Source organism: Miniopterus schreibersii, assembly GCF_964146895.1.
Source record: "Miniopterus schreibersii genome assembly, chromosome: 13".
NCBI classification, from domain to species: Eukaryota; Metazoa; Chordata; class Mammalia; order Chiroptera; family Miniopteridae; genus Miniopterus; species Miniopterus schreibersii.
In genome coordinates, this window is record NC_138113.1 from 26,495,685 (window position 1) to 26,513,783 (window position 18,099).

The 18,099-nt window shown below is 38.2% G+C and overlaps 1 protein-coding gene across 17 annotated transcripts in view; it reads right to left on the reverse strand.

Annotated features, from left to right (window-relative positions):
- The window catches only part of NRXN1 (neurexin 1), a 916,928-nt gene that overhangs the window by 437,034 nt on the left and 461,795 nt on the right, over positions 1-18,099 (reverse strand). For all 17 annotated transcript variants that reach the window (XM_081155805.1, XM_081155804.1, XM_081155817.1 and 14 more), the window contains 2 exons: positions 8,479-8,652; positions 2,538-2,657 (listed from right to left, as the gene is read on the reverse strand). In XM_081155805.1, coding sequence (XP_081011931.1) covers positions 2,538-2,657; positions 8,479-8,652 — 294 coding nt within the window. The remainder of the gene's footprint in view (positions 1-2,537; positions 2,658-8,478; positions 8,653-18,099) is intronic.

The following is an 18,099-nucleotide window of genomic DNA, read 5'->3' on the forward strand; positions in this document are numbered from 1 at the left end:
AGGGGTCTCTTTTGCAATGTGGTGTGTTCTTTCTTCTTTTAAAAAGTTTTATTTCTCTTTCTTTTTCTTTTTTTTTTTTTTGGTTTCGTATGCAGTTGAAGGCTGGAGTCACAGAATTTATGAATAAATACTTAAGTTGAAAATAAAAATTTCATTAAGAAATGAAATGTCTTAAATTGTTTTTTTCTTAAAGTCAACCTCTATAGAGAAAAACAGTTTGTTAAAACCCCAGGAATCACACTAATTATATTTATGCAACTTATAGAGAATCAGTGAGATAGAGAGAAAAGGTATATTTTGATAAATTTAAAAAGTGAAGAAAATGTGGCCTGCTACTTTTACTGCCATATCAATTGTATGTCCTCGATGTAATAGCCACTACTGCACCTTCTACAAATTATAGTTCATATGAAAACAAGATTTGCTTTTAAAGATTGATCTGTGCTTCCATATCCTCACCACCAAAACTCCAATGTACAAACCAAGAAACTATTTCACATTTCCAGAAAATCCACTAAGAGGTAATGATTTAATCAAAATGCATGCATTCTGAGAGCCCTCCAATGTAATTTTAATGCTGATTTGTGCAAGAAGCATATCAGGAGACACATTTATTGGATGACATTTACCTTATTTACAAGAAAATAACAAATAGCCTTATCATTGTCATCACCACTACTATCACCCAAGAGCAGCATTCAAATAATTCTCTGTAAAAATGATTTGAAGACAGCATGATACTTAAAGTAGGATCTCGATGTTCCTTTAGGAAATGTCGAGCCAATACATACAGAAAATTATATTCTTCCTACTTAACCAGTATATGAGGATACACAATCTGACACAAACAAATGACAACTGTTTTGTAAAACATGGAAACTAGATTAAGCAAAGTTTGGGCAGAGAAAGTTCTTTAGCAAAATGAAAAACATTTTCATGCACAAAAGCTCTCTCAGCTACCACATGTGGTCGTATATCTGCCAGAATCGAACTCAAGATTAAAAATTTGCCATAATAAAATCGTAATAAATTATCAGTCTTCTGGTTGTCCTTGAAAATAAGTTTATGTTATTTTCTGTGGGGCAGGAGCAAATGCAGGAAAAGCTACTATTCTGTGTACATATACACATATTGTTATTAAAAGCATCTACACGGTATTTGCTTGGCTTTATGTACATATAAGTATTTATTGAATCTTTTGTAAGTTATTCATACAACCCCAAAGGGGGTTGTTTGTGTGATTTATTTTGTAGAAATACAGTGTTTGCAAATGTGTGATAGCTTGAACACATGTTTAGTGCTTCAAGTTTACTTGTAATTCTTTTGAAGATGTCACTGGTAGAATGGAGACTAAATATTTCTCCATCTATGGTGGCATGATCTTTACAAGTGTCTTCCAAGTACTATTTTACTTTGCATTCATTGCTTGTAATTCCTGTATTCAATATTTTGGATGGGAAACTTGAAGATAGATGGTGAATTGTGTACTATTGCCAGGCAACAACTCAGTTCAATGAAATATTATAGTTTGACCCCGTTTTCAACGCTGTGATACACATATCCGCTGACATGAACAGAGTCTCTAATAGAAAAAGGTCAAAATGAACAAACTCTAGTCGTTCTTTAAGTGTACACTCAAGCCCAGCCTTTGCATGGAAGCCCAAACCTTCAATCATCGCCATCACCGAACCCATCATCCCAGGGCTTCCCTTAAATGCTGTAGCATTTAAAAATATAAAGCACAGGCCCTATTTTCCAACCAGGAAGCTTTGTCAGAAATATTTTCTCAATATAGTGAAATGCAATGCTTGGTGGGAAATGCTTTGATGGTTTTGATGAAATGCTGTAAAGCACGCTCTATCTGAGTGTTAAGAAACAGGTCATCATCTTCAATACCAGTTAATTCAGTCTCAGATCCTCACTGCAGTCACACAGCTTAGGCACAAGCAGATATTCCACCATACAAGGTGAACACTGTTTCTTTGTCATGTTTATACTGTGAGACTAAAGGGGGGGAAACCTACAAGTGGCTGAAATATAAGGGAGAGTTCTTCAAGCCCAAAGTTCAAACATGTTTTTAAAGCAAAAGGGAGATCTGGGCTTGAAGAGATGCAGAAAGACACAAAAACATGAGACCTGTCACCATATGCTAAAATTACAGCCATCACGGTGTACCCTTACAAAATTAAACACGACTTTATAAAAAGCAGTATGAAGTCTCTTTCAAAAACTAGGGGTGAACTGTCACATATAGGAAATAAACACATTATTTTTACCAAGGTGACCATTAGCAATTAAAAAAACATTTACAACCATCGAAAACCAAAGAATCGCCATCATCGCCCTGACATGTAGCTTATAGCACCTTTGATTCGTATTTCTGTGCTAAAAATTGTTCTTTCTGTAGAAACAAGGGCCTCTCCTGCTTATGACAGTGTAACTTACAGACAGCATGAAGAGTCCCAGGCTCAGAGCCTGGACGGCAGACAGTAACAGAAACAAAGATGCGCGTCGGCCCCGTGCGGACAGGCACTTACGGTCGTTGCAGAGCGGCCCGCTGAAGGAAGTCATGCTGCAGTCGCAGCTGAAGCCGTCCCACTGCTGCAGGCACACGCCCTGATTGGAACACGAGTCCTCTTGGCACGTCGTGCTGGGCCCTGCAAAACCATCCAGAAGAAACTTGGGTGCTTATAAAAAACCCCGGAGTTTTAGACATGAGCTAGGGCACATATAGTAGTTGCCAACACCTCAAATTACATGACCAAACTAGTTTTCAACGTTCTAGTTCACACACCTAAATTAGAAACAGAAGCTGTAATATGAAAGTTTTCTGAAGTTTCAAATACAGGATAAAATGCATTATAATAACAAACTAAACCGACAAATAGTAAAAGCAAGTGCATAGCTTCCAGTATGAATATGGTGGCAGGTAATCTCATTGCCTCATCCATAATTCTCTATCACCATTTGGATTTTAGATAAACGCATGGATCTCCTTAGCTTCTGACCAATGAAGAGAGACACCATGAGAAATAGAGATCATAACTTCATGAAATTGAGATAATATTGGCAAAATAACAGAAGTGAGGTATGCAAAAAAAAATGTCCTACGGCTTCTAGAAGTTTCCCTGCACAAACTATGGATAAAGTTATGATTGTTGGGCATTTCGGATAGGTTTGTTGGCAAGTATCAATTCACATGCTTTGACAACTTCATGCAATTAAACATAAAATGAAGACCTGTGTATCAATGACATGCCCCGGTTTAACATACAAGTAAAAAGAATGCTATTCTATTTCTAAAGGATCAGAACTAGAACACTGAGAAACAAAGAACTAAAAAAAAAAAAGGCGATCAAAGCACTAAAGGGAACCACTATACAAACACAGTCAAGACTGAAAGCCTTTATGCAAACTATGCTACAGAACGAGGTCTCTCGCACAATGTTCAAAAAGGAGAAAAGTTAAATCTGAGCCCAAACAATAGTCACTGCGGAGATGTAAGAAAAAATGTTATTTGGAGGCTTCCACTGTGTATCATGGGGTTTCAGTCTTGTTTTATACACACAGGGCTATCTACCTTGCAAGTCAGCTTTCATCAATGCAACTTTGTCAGCAAAATAAAAAAAAAGCAAAATATATTAAATGTTAGTAAGCAGTACTGAAATGGGGCAGACACAGAAGAAAGTTCAGATTCAAAAAGCATGCTGCTATAAAGGGGGAGAGAAAGGCTATGTAAAGCAAATAAATTCATACTAACAGCCATAAGTCTTAAGCCAAAAATGAGAAAGCAGTAATTTATTAGAATTTTACTATAGGTGTGTATATACATATAAAAAGGTTAATTGAGCTGATGACATGTGATGAAGGAAAGTTAAAAGGGCTTCTGCTGTTTTTCCTCTCTCGGAGGGATATGAGCAAGTTACCAAAGTGACTGCATTGCTTATTTGGAACATGTGGGACAATATTTGTCATGTACAAATACAGTGTAGATTGTGGTCATTGGCAGACCAATGATCCCTTTCCACTTTTTCCTCTCTAGGCCTTTGATCTTGCTATTGCAATTAAAACGTAAAACAATAATGCCAGCCATTCGCTGCCAACAGCTGAATGACACCAAACCATCGAAATGAATGTATCGTTTGGAGTGGATGAAAGAATAAAGGATGGAAGAAACAAATCCTTACAAGATTTCAATGTGGAATGTCTTTGCTCTTACCAGGTTAGGCGTATTCTGCTTAAGGATTTCAGAGTTATGCCTGCATGTTTTTCTATGTTCATAATTGCCTTTAACTTTTATGAATTGCTCTGTGCATATTTATCACAGTAGAACCCAACTAGTAAGGGCTAACTTAGGGAATGGTGAAAATGGAGTGCTGTCCATCTAAATAGCTTTAGAGTAAAGATTTAAAATATTTTGCAGTAAACACAATTTTACAGGTTTTATGAAAATGTCAAAATAGACACCAGCCTAATCAAATGCTTTTAACAGTGAGGGCCTTTGGGGTAACTGCTTTAGTGAATGAGAATTATCTAAAATTAGCTTTTCTATAAATTAATGTTTTGGTAAAATGTCTATTTAAACACGCTCCTTACAATCATACTTCTATTATGGTTTTCTTAGTAAAGGTATTCTTCATAGGAAGCTATTGAATTTAGCCTAAACTATGTGAATTTTCACAAGTTCAGAAACAATAATATTGCAAATATTAATTATATAATAATGATGATGACTATTATAGGAATAACAACAGTTACTATTATTATTATTAATAATAATAAGTGGGACATTGAATAGATGTAACAGTTATTTGATTCAACAGGTAAGAAAACTAAGAACCACTGAATTGTTCAGTTTTCATTATTCTTCTAATTTGTAAGAGGTGAGTGGTCTAATAATCTTTATCTCATGGGCATTAGAGACTTAAAATAATTAGTATTTGTTTTAAAAATAAACAAAAAACCACACAAAGCAATATTCCTTAGCACACTCCTTCTGGGATCAACATAGGGTCGAGGAGTGGTGCAAGCCCAGTCTGGGGCAGGCACTGTTTCATCAGCGGATAGGTGCTCCTTCATTTACCCAGCGGAAGGAAAGAGCAGGGGCGAAAACTGGTGAAGAGCCAGATTTTTATTTTTGTAAAAATTATCCAGAATACAGTTGCAAAATAATGCTAAACTCTAGAAATGGTAAACCTGCAACCCTAAAAAGTAATCTTCCCATATTATGGAGCAGCAATTCAGGGCACCTGGCAAAATTTATGTGGGCATAAAGACATGCTTTATTACTATTATTTTTTTTTTCATTATCACAACAGTCTCTTTATATTCAGGTGTTACAAGAGAATGCATTCCTGTGCCTGACAAGACATTTTTCAAAGTACTCACTTTCTAGAACAATATTTAAACATTGACAGGCATTTACACGAAACAAAGCCCAGAATTTATTTTTCCCTTTAGTTATATCATGTTCCTTTTTTTTTTTTTTTTTTTTTATCACAGAACAAAATTAGAAACAAGCCACAAGGACAACTGTAGTAAGTGGTTAAAAAATAAGGATATGTCTGGAAAGGAAAGGAAAGTGAAGGTAAAACTACTATCTCTGGAAGCCAAAGAAACAAGTGCTAAAAGTGGTGAGATGCCTGGGCTTTCAAGTAAGGCAGACTCGGGTCTGAAGCTGCCATCGTCCACTTACTAATTGTGTGATCTCAGAAAGGTCACCTCACGTCTCTGAGGCTCAACCTACTTATCTATGAAAAGGTCTGTGATACCTAATTTATAGAGTTTTGAGAAATAATTAAAATAGCATATGTAGACCTAATGTCACCAGTGCTTAATCAGTTGTAGCTTTGATAATTAAGTATTTCTGTCATTTAAAATGTAGTTTGGGGCTGAATGTTAGGAGTCTGTGCAAAGAGTGTTTGAATAAATAAAAGTATTTCACTGGCTTCACATAGGGAAATTAATTTGCCTGAGCTGAACTGAGGTTGATTACTGGTGGGTTACCAGTCTCCCTTTTCTCTTATATAAGCAGGAAAATGCCATCTCAAGCAGTTTTTTCAAAAGTGGTCCTCAGACCAACAGCATCAGCTTCATTTAGGAGCTTGTTATAAATGTAAATTCTAGGGCCCCACCCTAGATCTATTGAATCAGAAACCTGGGGTGGTGTCTCATAATTGGGTTTTAACAATTATACCAGCATTTCTGACACTGGCTAAAGGTTGAGAAACATTCTAAAGGGATGTGCAAGCTCCTTCCCCTAGCTAATGTGTTGTATAAACAAAACGAGCTATTACCAACCAAATTTAGTTAGAGATGAAAAGCAGCAAGTGAATATTTAGGAAGTCCAAGAACCTCTTACATGAAAAGGCTTAGAGATTTGTAGGTGTTTTGGGGTAGGAATTATGGAAAATATGTGCAAGATATTTGGTTATGTCAAGTTTATACTATTTCTATGAATATGAAAGTTAAGTGATTCTAATGTGATTTGGACTCAAAATTCTCATGACAATAATATTTAGAGAGATAATTTATCGAGTGTTTAGAATATGACCAAGAATCCTAAAAGCATATGTATGTGATAAGTACACCTAGGACAGGCACACATGAGATCGTTCCTATAAACCATATATGATAGAAATAATCATAAATTAAAAGTTGTTAATATTGATATTGGAGTTAAAAACTGAGGAAAGCATAAAGGCAGAAGGGCAGGAGCATGGTGACATTCTAAGGAAACAGGGAAAAGGGGGGAAAAGAGGGTGAGAATTCCTAAAACTCAGATATGACAGCATCCTAGGTAAGGTAGTAAGGAAGGAATCAATGAGGTAATCTACTGAAAAATTTCAAATGTTTAAATAGAACTTTAATGTTTTCAAAGAGGGTGTGAAACCAATCATCTTAACCAAATTGCTCATTAGATTATGTTGGAAAATAACATCAAATATCATTTCTGCTAACACTCTTTCTCAATATATATTTCTCTCATTAGTTTTCCCTTCCACCTATCCACTCACATCATGTGCCGGTGGTGGGGGATCATGTGTGTTTATGGTTTTCTATTTTGTGTGTGTTTAGTTGGGAATTCCTCTGTCTGATCCCACCATTTTTTATAGATGACAAGACACATACCAAGCAACTGGTAGAAAGGCCTATTTTTGAAAAATATTTTCAGAAGAGTTTGTAGTACTTTTTTTAATGTGTGTATTCTCACAAATTAGATGACCTCCAAGAATCAAAGTTGTTTTCACATTCTTGTATCTACCCACTAGAAGAAATTTATTCACTTAACAATGTTGTTTCCTTTAAGTTGGTCAAAGGAGAAAACCTGTAGTTTCCCTTTGTTTCACAAAAGTGTGTTACACCAAAACTTGAAATAAAGGAAACAAATGGGGCTATGACATTAAAAATGAATTTGACAGAGATGTCCATTAAACAGCCTTATCCTCTGGCAGGTTTAAAGTACAGTTTGCATTTCACCTGACTTTTCAAGGAAATAAATATCTGTTGCAGAGAGAAAAAGTATATTTTCAAATAAAAAAAAATTTTCCCTGTACTTAGGTAATTGCTCAATCTAATGGCATTATTTTGGCTGCGAGGAAATGATGTGTAATCTCCTGGGGGATAGGAATTCACATGTCTGTCTTTGCTTCTCCCGTGTAAAATTTCCTTATGAATCTAAAGTTTTCAAAATGGCCCAAACTGTGTTCAACATTAACGGAGAAGCAGCAACACATTCAGAGCCACAAAATTCAGGGTAATGTGATTAAATTACATTTATGGAGGGAGAATTGGCTCAGATAATCTGAGGTGTTGAAGTGAAAATTATCTAAAATGGAAGCAGCAATCAAAAAGTACTCCTACAGATGTTAGTCTGAAAGGAGGCACAAAAGAACAGGGAGATACTTGAGCACATTTCTGAAGGATGGGATATTAGCCTTGAAGAATAGAAGGAACCAATTTTTGCTAAAACAAACTGATAATATATATCCAGGAGACACTCATGCTGCTGGGTAGATAAAAACCAAATCAGAATTTTAAAATGGTATCTAAACTTTAGACTCTTGCTATATCCCATTAAATGTATACTTCAAAAAACAGGCTCAAATTGATTAACATTTGCTGGAATAAATATATTTTTCTAGTCTAAATGGGGTGTCTATTTAATGCTTAAAGCGAGCATTGCAGAACTGATTTAACACACTAATTATGTAAACTGTAGGATGCAAAGAAGCAGAAAATAACAAGAACCATGCATATAGCTCCCGTTTGACATCAGGCATGAGTGTAGGCTTGCAAACAGTCCAGAAAATTTAAGATTTATGAAATGAAAAGTTAAAAGCATGAGGAAGAATTTCTAAGCCTGAAGTTGGGGGTTGACCAGTTGGCAGAACTAAATTTTGCTGGCTAGAGAGATTTGTTCTCATTTATTTACCAGCGGAATTGGAATTATTAGAGTGTGATGCCGAAATCTAGTACCTTCACATCCTCTCTCAATCTGTCCATTGCAGAAAAGGGCATCTGAGATGAGGTCCGGAAGCCGTCCGTTTAGATCCACTGATGCCAGGCAGCCCTGAAAGCCCTCCTTGGCGTGGACGAGTTTGGGCAAGGATTTGTAGGTTTCTTTTGCCACGCCTCCTATATACAAGTCACCTGTGGGAAGATCAAAGTTTTGGTCACAAAAAGTAACTTGTCCTTCACTTTAAACATACAGTAGGACAGGAAAAAACACAGGCAGGTTTACTCTTCATTAGATTAATGAAAAAAGTAATTTTAAAACTAGTTACTTTCCTAAAAGCACAAACCAAAAGAATGAAGTGAGTTCCATACAGTGTGGTCAAGTGGAAGGAACATGGGCCATGTGGCTGCAGAGTCCTACATTGAAATCTGAGACCCGTTATTTCCAACTCTGTGGCTTTCACAATGTTTTTTTTGTTTGTTTGTTTTTGTTTTGTTTCTCCGATCAATTAGTAGCCTCATTTCTAAAATGGGAATAATACAACCTACCCCATAGGGTGTGAGGATTAAATGAGAAAAATATAGGAAGTATCCATCATAGTGAAAATACGTAGTAGTCAATAGGGGTTATTAGCAAATCTACCTTCTGCTTAGAGAAACATGGGTTTTTCAGTTAATCAGAAGTACCACAAATTATCTCTAAGGCCTAAAACTACTTTTTCTACTATGCTTAGGCCAGTTATCCTAACCTGCATCTATCTCATTCATTAACTCACCTCCACAATAGTCTGGATATACCTGAATGTTGTATCCCTTCTCAGGTATTTTTTTAGCTTAAGTTATACCACTTTGAATTCTTTATGCTGCTCTGGGATCTGTTAACAAGTTATCAATAATTTTTTTCCAATTTTATTTCAGTCTCTAATGCAGCCCTTGGCTCTACTTTGTCATCTTCATGCCTCTAGGTTTATGGGCCACTGCTGTAAAAAATAAAATGCAACCTGTGTTTGATTTTGTTCCCTTTCTTATCACAGACTATTCACCATATCGAAATGACACTGAGTAGATGCAATTAATGAACTCTAGTCCTTTAAGCACTTAATCAATGCAGAACATAAGGAGGGTGACCCCAAAATTTCATAGTACACTGCCCCTGTCTATAAGTTCTGATAAGCATACTCTGTTTAGTGACTTCTCTGACCTTTATCATTTGAATTTTCTCTCACATTAACCATTCCGTCTAACTTCCATGCCACTTGATACCTTTTCCCCATTTTAACACAAACCCCTTACCCTCCGAATGTTTACCTGGACCCCTTTGTGTTGTCTTCATGGGAATCGGGGGCAAGGAGAACTGATACCCATGCTGATCCTGTGCTGTTTGTTTAGTCATGAGTAATTAAGTCCTTGGTCTCTGACCCAGAAATCTTATAGATTCTGCCAGCATCCAGGAAACAGTAATAAGCTAACCTATTAGCTTGTAGGTAGGGTAAAATCAATCCACACGTATAACACTCTTGAATTACATTGATGAGTACACTGAGCTTGCCGAAAGTCATTTAGCCATAAAAACTGAGAACTTAGGTCCCTGACCCATTAACTAAGACTCTAAGTATTACACTAGAATATCATTAGTCCTGCATAATGTGTACTGAAGGTACTGGATGTCTTCCTCCACCTCTTAGAGAATATAAAACATCTACTGACTATTAACTTCTAATATTAAAAGATAGTATGTCCTTGGTCTGGAATGGAATACTATTTTATTGAAATATTTGATTTTTTCTCCATATTTCCTTTCTCTCTTTAGACTTTTCTCTCTCTTAAATTTCAAGCCATTGTGTTTTCATTGCCTCAGAGAAGAGAAATGAATCATAAACTAAAGATATAAATTAACCTTCTGTATTTGAGTCTTAAAAGCCAAGACGTTAGAAGAGTGAAACAGATAGAATATACAGGCAATTACATAAGAGCAGAGCTTTCCTGCCTCTCCTGTGGGCAACCTTGAGAGAGAGTTGGAGGAGAAGACATGTGAATATAGTCATTGGTGAATGCCAAAAAGAAGACATAGTGTGATTTGAGGGTGAGCCATGGGGTGGTGTCAAAATCACAGGTAAGCTTACTGGGTAATGTTGATCTGTGTGCATTTCCCCAAGAGAGCCCAGAGGGAGGCAACAGTGAGATCCTTGAGCAGAAATGGCTGCCTGGTAAATTTAGACAAGCTGAGAGCTTACACAGACTCACAGAACTTTCTATATTCCACTGTGGTGTGGGAACAACTGAACAATTCCCCAAGCGGCAGAAAAATAAGGCGAAAATGACGGACCTGAAGGGTTATGCACACAAGAATGAAGGTGCTGGGTAGCAATTCAATGGGCACCTGAGCTATGAATACAGACTATCCAAGATCAGCTCCTGTGTAATCTCCCTTTACCTCCCCCAAAATTGGTAGCCTGGGAAGCCTCCCACCGCAATTAATGTAGACACAATCCCAGAGAAATGAGAAAACTAAAACTGTCTGAGATTGTATTTTCACTAACTCAACAAATCAGAGCTCAAGGTGAGTAATAGAAAAATAAAGGTAGATTTCTTGCACATCTGAGATTGTGGGCTGAGATTTATCCTTTTACATGTCAAATGTCAATGCAAGAAAATGCTCCCTATATTCATTTATTAAACCAAATGTGTTAGGAGATTTCAGCTCTCCTCCAGACCTAATAAATGTAGTAACAGAGAACAGTGGGTGATAAATAAAGAATTCTTGGCACTGCTTCAGATATAAAACTCAGGACTGAAAGTTAGGTAGGGGGCACTCTATATTTCATAACCAATTTTGTTCTTTGTGATTATCACCTCTAGGAAGATAGACTGTGTCTTTGTTTTACATTCTCCCACAGTGCCTGGACCTGGGCTACACGTACAGTGAGCTCTCAATAAATACCGTCAGCCACCTGATGGATTGAGGTCCCAGTAGAAAAGAAAGAAGAAAAGAAAGAAAAGAAAAGAAAGAAAAGAAAAGAAAAGAAGAAAAGAAAAGAAAAGAAAGAGAGAGAGAGAGAGAGAGAGAGAGAGGGAGGGAGAGAGGGAGGGGGGAGGGGGGAGGGGAGGGGAGGGGAGGGGAGGGGAGGGGAGGGGAGGGAGGGAGGGAGGGAGGGAGGGAGGGAGGGAGGGAGGGAGGGAGGAAGGAAGGAAGGAAGGAAGGAAGGAAGGAAGGAAGGAAGGAAGGAAGGAAGGAAGGAAGGAAGGAAGGAAGGAAGGAAGGAAGGAAGGAAGGAAGGAAGGAAGGAAGGAAGGAAGAAAGAAAGAAAGAAAGAAAGAAAGAAAGAAAGAAAGAAAGAAAGAAAGAAAGAAAGAAAGAAAGAAAGAAAGAAAGAAAGAAAGAAAGAAAGAAAGAAAGAAAGAAAGAAAGAAAGGTAAGGCAACAGATGGGGAGAGAGCTAATTCTAAAATGCATTTGCTTCCTTTCCCTACTTCTTGCCACAATCCTATTTTTTTTTTCCTATTAGCAAACTTAGTTGCTGAACAACTTTTTAAAGCTTATTAAAGGAAAGTAGTAAGCTTTCCCTTGTGTTATTAAAGAGCAGGAAATATTGATTCAGGCTGTGCAGGGTACAAGCCTCAAACATACTAAGGTGGATGAGTCTGGCGTTGTAAGTAGGGGCATCATTCTCATTTTCATTACTGAAGCTGCACTTGGCACCACCACTTAATACTGTCTGTATAAACTCTTCATACAGCAGGTACTGGTCTAATGTCTCTGGTTGGGTTGCCATGTGAAGAGAACAAAGAAAACCTTTAAGTGGCCTGAGACCTGTGCAGCATTAGCACTTCATCAAAGATGCAGCTTCTCCTTTTGATCCTTGGGGTGCTAGAAAGAAAATGACCCATTAGCACTAATGGGTCTTGTAGGTAACATCCTGTGTATGAGAAGGGGGATATGCTTTTTAATGATCCCCGTGTGAACAAGAGCCAGGATGGACATCTAGTAAGAGCCAGTTTCCTCTAGGCTTGAAGCCATTCTGTTACCCCTTCTCCAAGCCATGAGTGCTTTTTATCCAGATCTGCTATGCACGCAACTGACAAGGCGACAATGGAGTTGGGGCATTTTTAGGAGAAGATGCAGAGAACATGTATAAACAAAGCCAGATAACCTCAAACATTTGGGGAGTGGTGTTTTGGCTTTTTTAATCTCAAGAAGACCCTTATCTTTAACACTAGTACGTATATTTGTATGTGAATGATCTAAGGCGATATCACAAGTATCCAATCCCTAGTAGTTGGGCAGAAATAAGCAATGAGTGCACAGGCATTTCAGTTATATGTGGCTACAAATCCTGGCTCTGCCACTTCCTGGCTATCTCAGTGTAGGCACACTGCTATGTAACTTCTTTAAGAGTCAGATTCTTCATCGGTGCAATGGGTTGACAACGCCTACCTGTGAGGATTATAAAGAATGGGTGCAAGCTCTGGGATGTAGCATGCACTCAGCCCACCCCTGCTGCTGATGTGGCTGTATAGGTACGTTTGGTCAGGGCTGTATGTCTCCACTGCGTCTCATTCTATGTTGACTGCACTGAGATACAGAAGAGTGAGTCCAGGTTGTCCCCTCACTTCTATGGAGTGTCAAAATATCAAGTCTACATGTCTTGTTTTACTTGATTTAGTTTGCAGTTATTTGTGTGCTAGAAGTGTGTCTCATACTACACTATAAGCAGCTCAAAAGGCTTTGCTGACACACTCAGTTTGAAATCAAGCAGCGTTGGACCTGTAGCATAAACAGGAAAGTTGCTTGATAAATTTATCTTAATCTGATATAAACAGATAAAGAAACAAGAATTATATGAAGCCCAAGGGTCAGGTTGTAAGGTTCATGCGAAATGGGCCTTATGAACTTTGATTGTAAGGTGGAGTTTCATGGAGGAGTTTAGACCAGAAAAAAGTGTAGGATACATTATTTTATAATGACATAAATAGAGGTGGCAGACACAGAAGGCAGCACAGGTATACCAGAAAGACAAAATGAACACAGAAAGAAGCACAATAGGGTAGACCTGGCCGGAAGAGAGAATTTTTCAAAGGGGCCCCGGTAAATAGTGTTGGATAAGTAAAGTCAAAAGAAGGGCTTTAGCAACACAGTAGAATTTATAACTATTGGTTTAAAAACAAAACAATTTAAAAAAAAAAAAAAAAAAAAAAGGTGAGTCCCAAAATATAAGCCATGCAGGCTAGGAAAGGAGGGAATTTGGAGCAGTAATAATTTGGAAAGAAGAGATGAAATTATGCATTTAACATTAACCTCACTGAATGTGAATAGGAATGTGCTGTAGGAGTCAGATGTTGGAGACGGGGGCTTAGGGAAGAGATGGTAGGGCTGGAGGCATGGCTTGGGAGCCATCAAGCAAAAGCAGATAATGAAAAGGTGTCAGAGGTTTTCTCTTCTCTTAAAACAGGGAGCATAAGGCAGTTAGAGCAAGGGCTCCGAGGTGCTCCTTACGGCAGCAGAAAGCGAGCGTCAGGGTGTCATTAGTTCTTTGCCTCAGCTTTCCTGTTTACTCACATGGCCTTCTTTTTCGGTGCCTCTCAAACGTCTTGCTCCCATTCCAGTTTAGAAAGAGCATGCACACAAAGGACAACTGCTTTGTAGATTTGGATAGATAAAACTCTAGGGAAACTTAAAGGAGCCTCCTGCAATTTCTTATAAGTGGCATTTGAAAACAACAACAACAACAAAAGCTGAAGTAAATAATACACACTGCTTTACTTTCTGGCTGGACCAGAGAAGGTACAATTCTGGAGGCTTTGATATGAGAGTACTGTACTGGACTTTGGAGACAATCCTAACTTTTCTCTCAATTCTTGTGATTGGCCAGTAGAAGTACACTCAGGCTGCAATCATTCTGAAAATTATTCTGCAGGAAAGATATGTTCTCTTACCCACGGAACAGTCAAACTCTGCCCCAAATTTGTATCACCTTTAATTTCAATCTTTTGTTGTATATCCACAAATGAACAGCTGCAGGTCAGATCTTGACCGAACATCTTAATACAGTGTTTCTTTGGGAAGCAAATGAAATCTAAGCCTCTTTTTATAAAAGGTGTGCCCTGTTAGGTAGGAGAAAAATCATCTATAATCCCTGGGGAACAAATGGTCATTTATTTACTTTTTTTTTTCTGGGAAGAAAGCGGAAGTCACTATTTCCTGTGATTGCTCAAGTAAATGATATTAAATTACTGAAAGCAAAAGCATGGGAAGTCATTAATATTTCTCTAATCCACTTGATCCTAAGAGTAGATAAATGGAAACTTCTGTAACAAACTACACATGGGATTGAACAGCAAACACTGTCCAAGACCGTGTCTGAGTTCAAAGCACACCAAGTATTCAATACTGAAGTGAAAGTTGATGTTTTGTTCTGAGATTTGAGAACCATGTCCCTTATAGATCCCTATGAAAAAATGTTAGGTTACTTTTAGAAACTTTTGATGAAGAGATGCTCAATGGTAAACGGTTTGATTTACTAGTGATCCTCTAACTTTTATACACCTTAGTGTTCCTCAGTACATTAAGAGTTTACTCCTAGAACAACCTGTTTTTACTTCTGTAGGAAATGCCTGTGAGTCCTTATTTTTAGGCTTGTCCGGGCTTTCTAAGTACAGTCTAAAATCAAACCAGCATCTCTCCCCTTCCTGGGGAACTGTGCCTAGACCCCCTGTTTTATAGCAATCACATTTCTAGTCTCCCTGTTACCCGAAGTGAAATTTCAAAATCATTTTTAACTTCATTCTGTACCTCACGCCTTACAGTCAAACTATTGCCAATACTTCTGACATTTGTCTCTCCACTTTCATTTCCTTCTCCAGCTCTCGTCCCCTGTTCCCCTTGTACACCTTTCATGCAGTAACTTATTTTCTGGTGTCTCTGCCTCCATCCATTCTCTTCATCAACGCCACATCAGTCTTCCCACTGTGTCCCATTCCTTCTAAATAAAGCCTGAAGTTGGCCGTGTTCAAGATTTTGAATTATCCAGCCTCAGTCACATTCCCTAAACTTTGAACAATCTTTCTCCAATGACTTTTGCCTGGCAAAGAGTTAAGATAACATCAGTGCTCTCCCTATATCCTGACCTTTAGCCAACCTGTATTTTTTGTGACTTTTGCGATGCTGCATGTTCAAGGCGTTTCATCATATTACTTCCATCGTGAATACTTTACTTCTTCCGATGTTCCATTTCCAAATCCTATCCAATTTGGGGGGCTCCACTTAAATTCTTCCTTGTTAGTGCATTTGCTTCCTCAGTCATAAGCGAGTATGACCTCTGAATCCCCATAACATTTGAACCTCTTTTCTGACAATGACCATGTCTTTCCTAGTTCTTTGTGCGGACGTCTTACTTTCCCTTTATTCTACAAATTCCTAAAGAAATTATTATGAGCTAAGCATCTCTGTACTCTCATTTTCACACAGTAAGTACTCAAACATTACTTGTCCACTCATTGAATAAATGGATAAGTGAGCAGGTTACATTCAATAAGTAATCACTTAAACAATAAGGCCATAGTGAGGGTGTTTATGGGCACAGCTCTCTTACTTATCCCTGGTTCCTTCCTGAGGCATACTGAATGAAGTTTATTGTGGGAAATATTTCTTCAATGGACCCCTTTCTTGAATACTCATCCAGCTCATTAAGTGAATTCAGCGCAGTGGCATTTTTTCCATTCTGAAAGAGTAATTCATGACCAAGTTTAACTGGCTTTTCTTGAACTTATTTGTAGAGAGAGACAAAGATAGGAGTTAAAAATCTGTTTATGGCATCAATGTGCAGTAAATGAGACCCTCTTCATGAGTATTCTTCTGCAGTTAAAATAAATGCCAACATTTTTTTTGGAAATTAAATTCCAGCCTATCCTGGCCCTTTACTGCATTCTATCAATCTCTGTGCTATCCCATCTTCAAGTATGACCTAACTCAGGTGGCCTCCCCATAGGTGCAGTTCACACTATGGCCCCTCCACATTATTTTTCCACTTTTCTTCTCTGTCACCTTATCACAGAAAGCCAGGCATTTACAGTGTATGGTCATAGAACAGAGCCAAGCTACCTGCATGAAACCCTGGTGCTCCGCCCTAGTAAATCTGCCAATCCCAACTTGCACTTCCTACAGGTTTGTAGATGCCTCACTCCACCTAGCCTTTGGGCCACCACTCAAGGCCACCTAGGATCAGAGTCCTTCTGTTCTGCTACAGCCATGTTTTAGTTCCTTGCCAGCTACAGGTCTTCCTGATCCTACAGGCTCCCATATCCAACAGTGTATCCGTTTTTGCTAAAAAGATTTTGAATTTCACAAAAATCACTGAGACAACTGAATTTAAATGGATAGAGACTTGTCTGAGTGAGAGAGGGTCACCTCCTTGCTCTGACTCCTTGGTAATCAGTGTCAAGAATTGCCATGGTCAAAACCAGAAAAGACAGCTCTGACTTTATTATTACAACAACAACTGGCATTGGTGTAGTACTCTTATCTTGACCAAGCACTTGCACATGAGTTGTTTCATTTGGTTTTTGCCTGGTGAGCTACAAAATAAATGAAAATTATCAAGAACACATGTCACAGATGAAGGCACTATGGTTCAAGGCTACAAGGCCAGAAAATTGCAGGGTCTGATTCCAAGCTCAGGTCTCCTGCAACTATGATCATTTTCACTTAATTTACACTGGTTTACACACTAGCAAGTGGCCAATTTGCAGATCTCCACTACCACAAAGTATAGGAATGTTTTGGAGTATCTTGGTCGCTGGAGGGACAGTAGTAAATATTAGCAGGAGTCCAAGCAAATTACACAAATTCCTGGGACAATGGGGGACTTCATAAGTAATCTCATGAAGACAAAGTTAATTTGCTTCCATAATCATAAATATTAGATATCAAAATTCTGAGGAGTGGGCAGAATTCTTAAGACTCCCAAATCTGAATTTTAGGTATGGCAGCTACTTTTCAATTGCCTCCCTCCAAAAAGATAAGTAGGACACCTGCATTCATCCTTTGCCCAACTTAGTATCTGTGTGTGAATAGGTAGGGGGACTCCAATCAGGCTGGAGTTCGGACCTTAATGTTTTCTTGTAGTGAGCCTTTGAGAGTTAATACAGACATTATGTTTCTGGGCAGGATAGAAAAATGCTTTCAATATTCTGAAATTTCTGTTTCTAGCTGATATTTTTGAAAGAAAATTGCCCAAGTAGGAGAACTTTTTTAAAAAGTATGATTATAAAACTCACAACAGGAAGACAGATTTTGCTTGTGTGTTTGGCCAACATACTATGAGGGAAAGCTGGTGGGCATGTTAAATGGGAAATAATAAAACAAAATGACTGTGGAGGTGTCCGCAGTACTCCGTCTTCTTTTAAACCCACTACGACAGTGACACTGGCAGATGGGGTAGGGTTTCAGGCAGAGAAAGTCACGCCAAGCTACCTTCATCTCACGGCTTTGCAAATTTACCTGTAGGTTAAAAGGGGGTTCAAGTATTTTCATTCTTCTTCCTTTTTCCCCATGCATGCGGTGGCCAGGTGAGATGCCTCTGACATCCCTTAGCCACACCCAGGCCTGTCGCCGTTCATTCCGCGGTTCAGGCTCGCCTTTGGGGA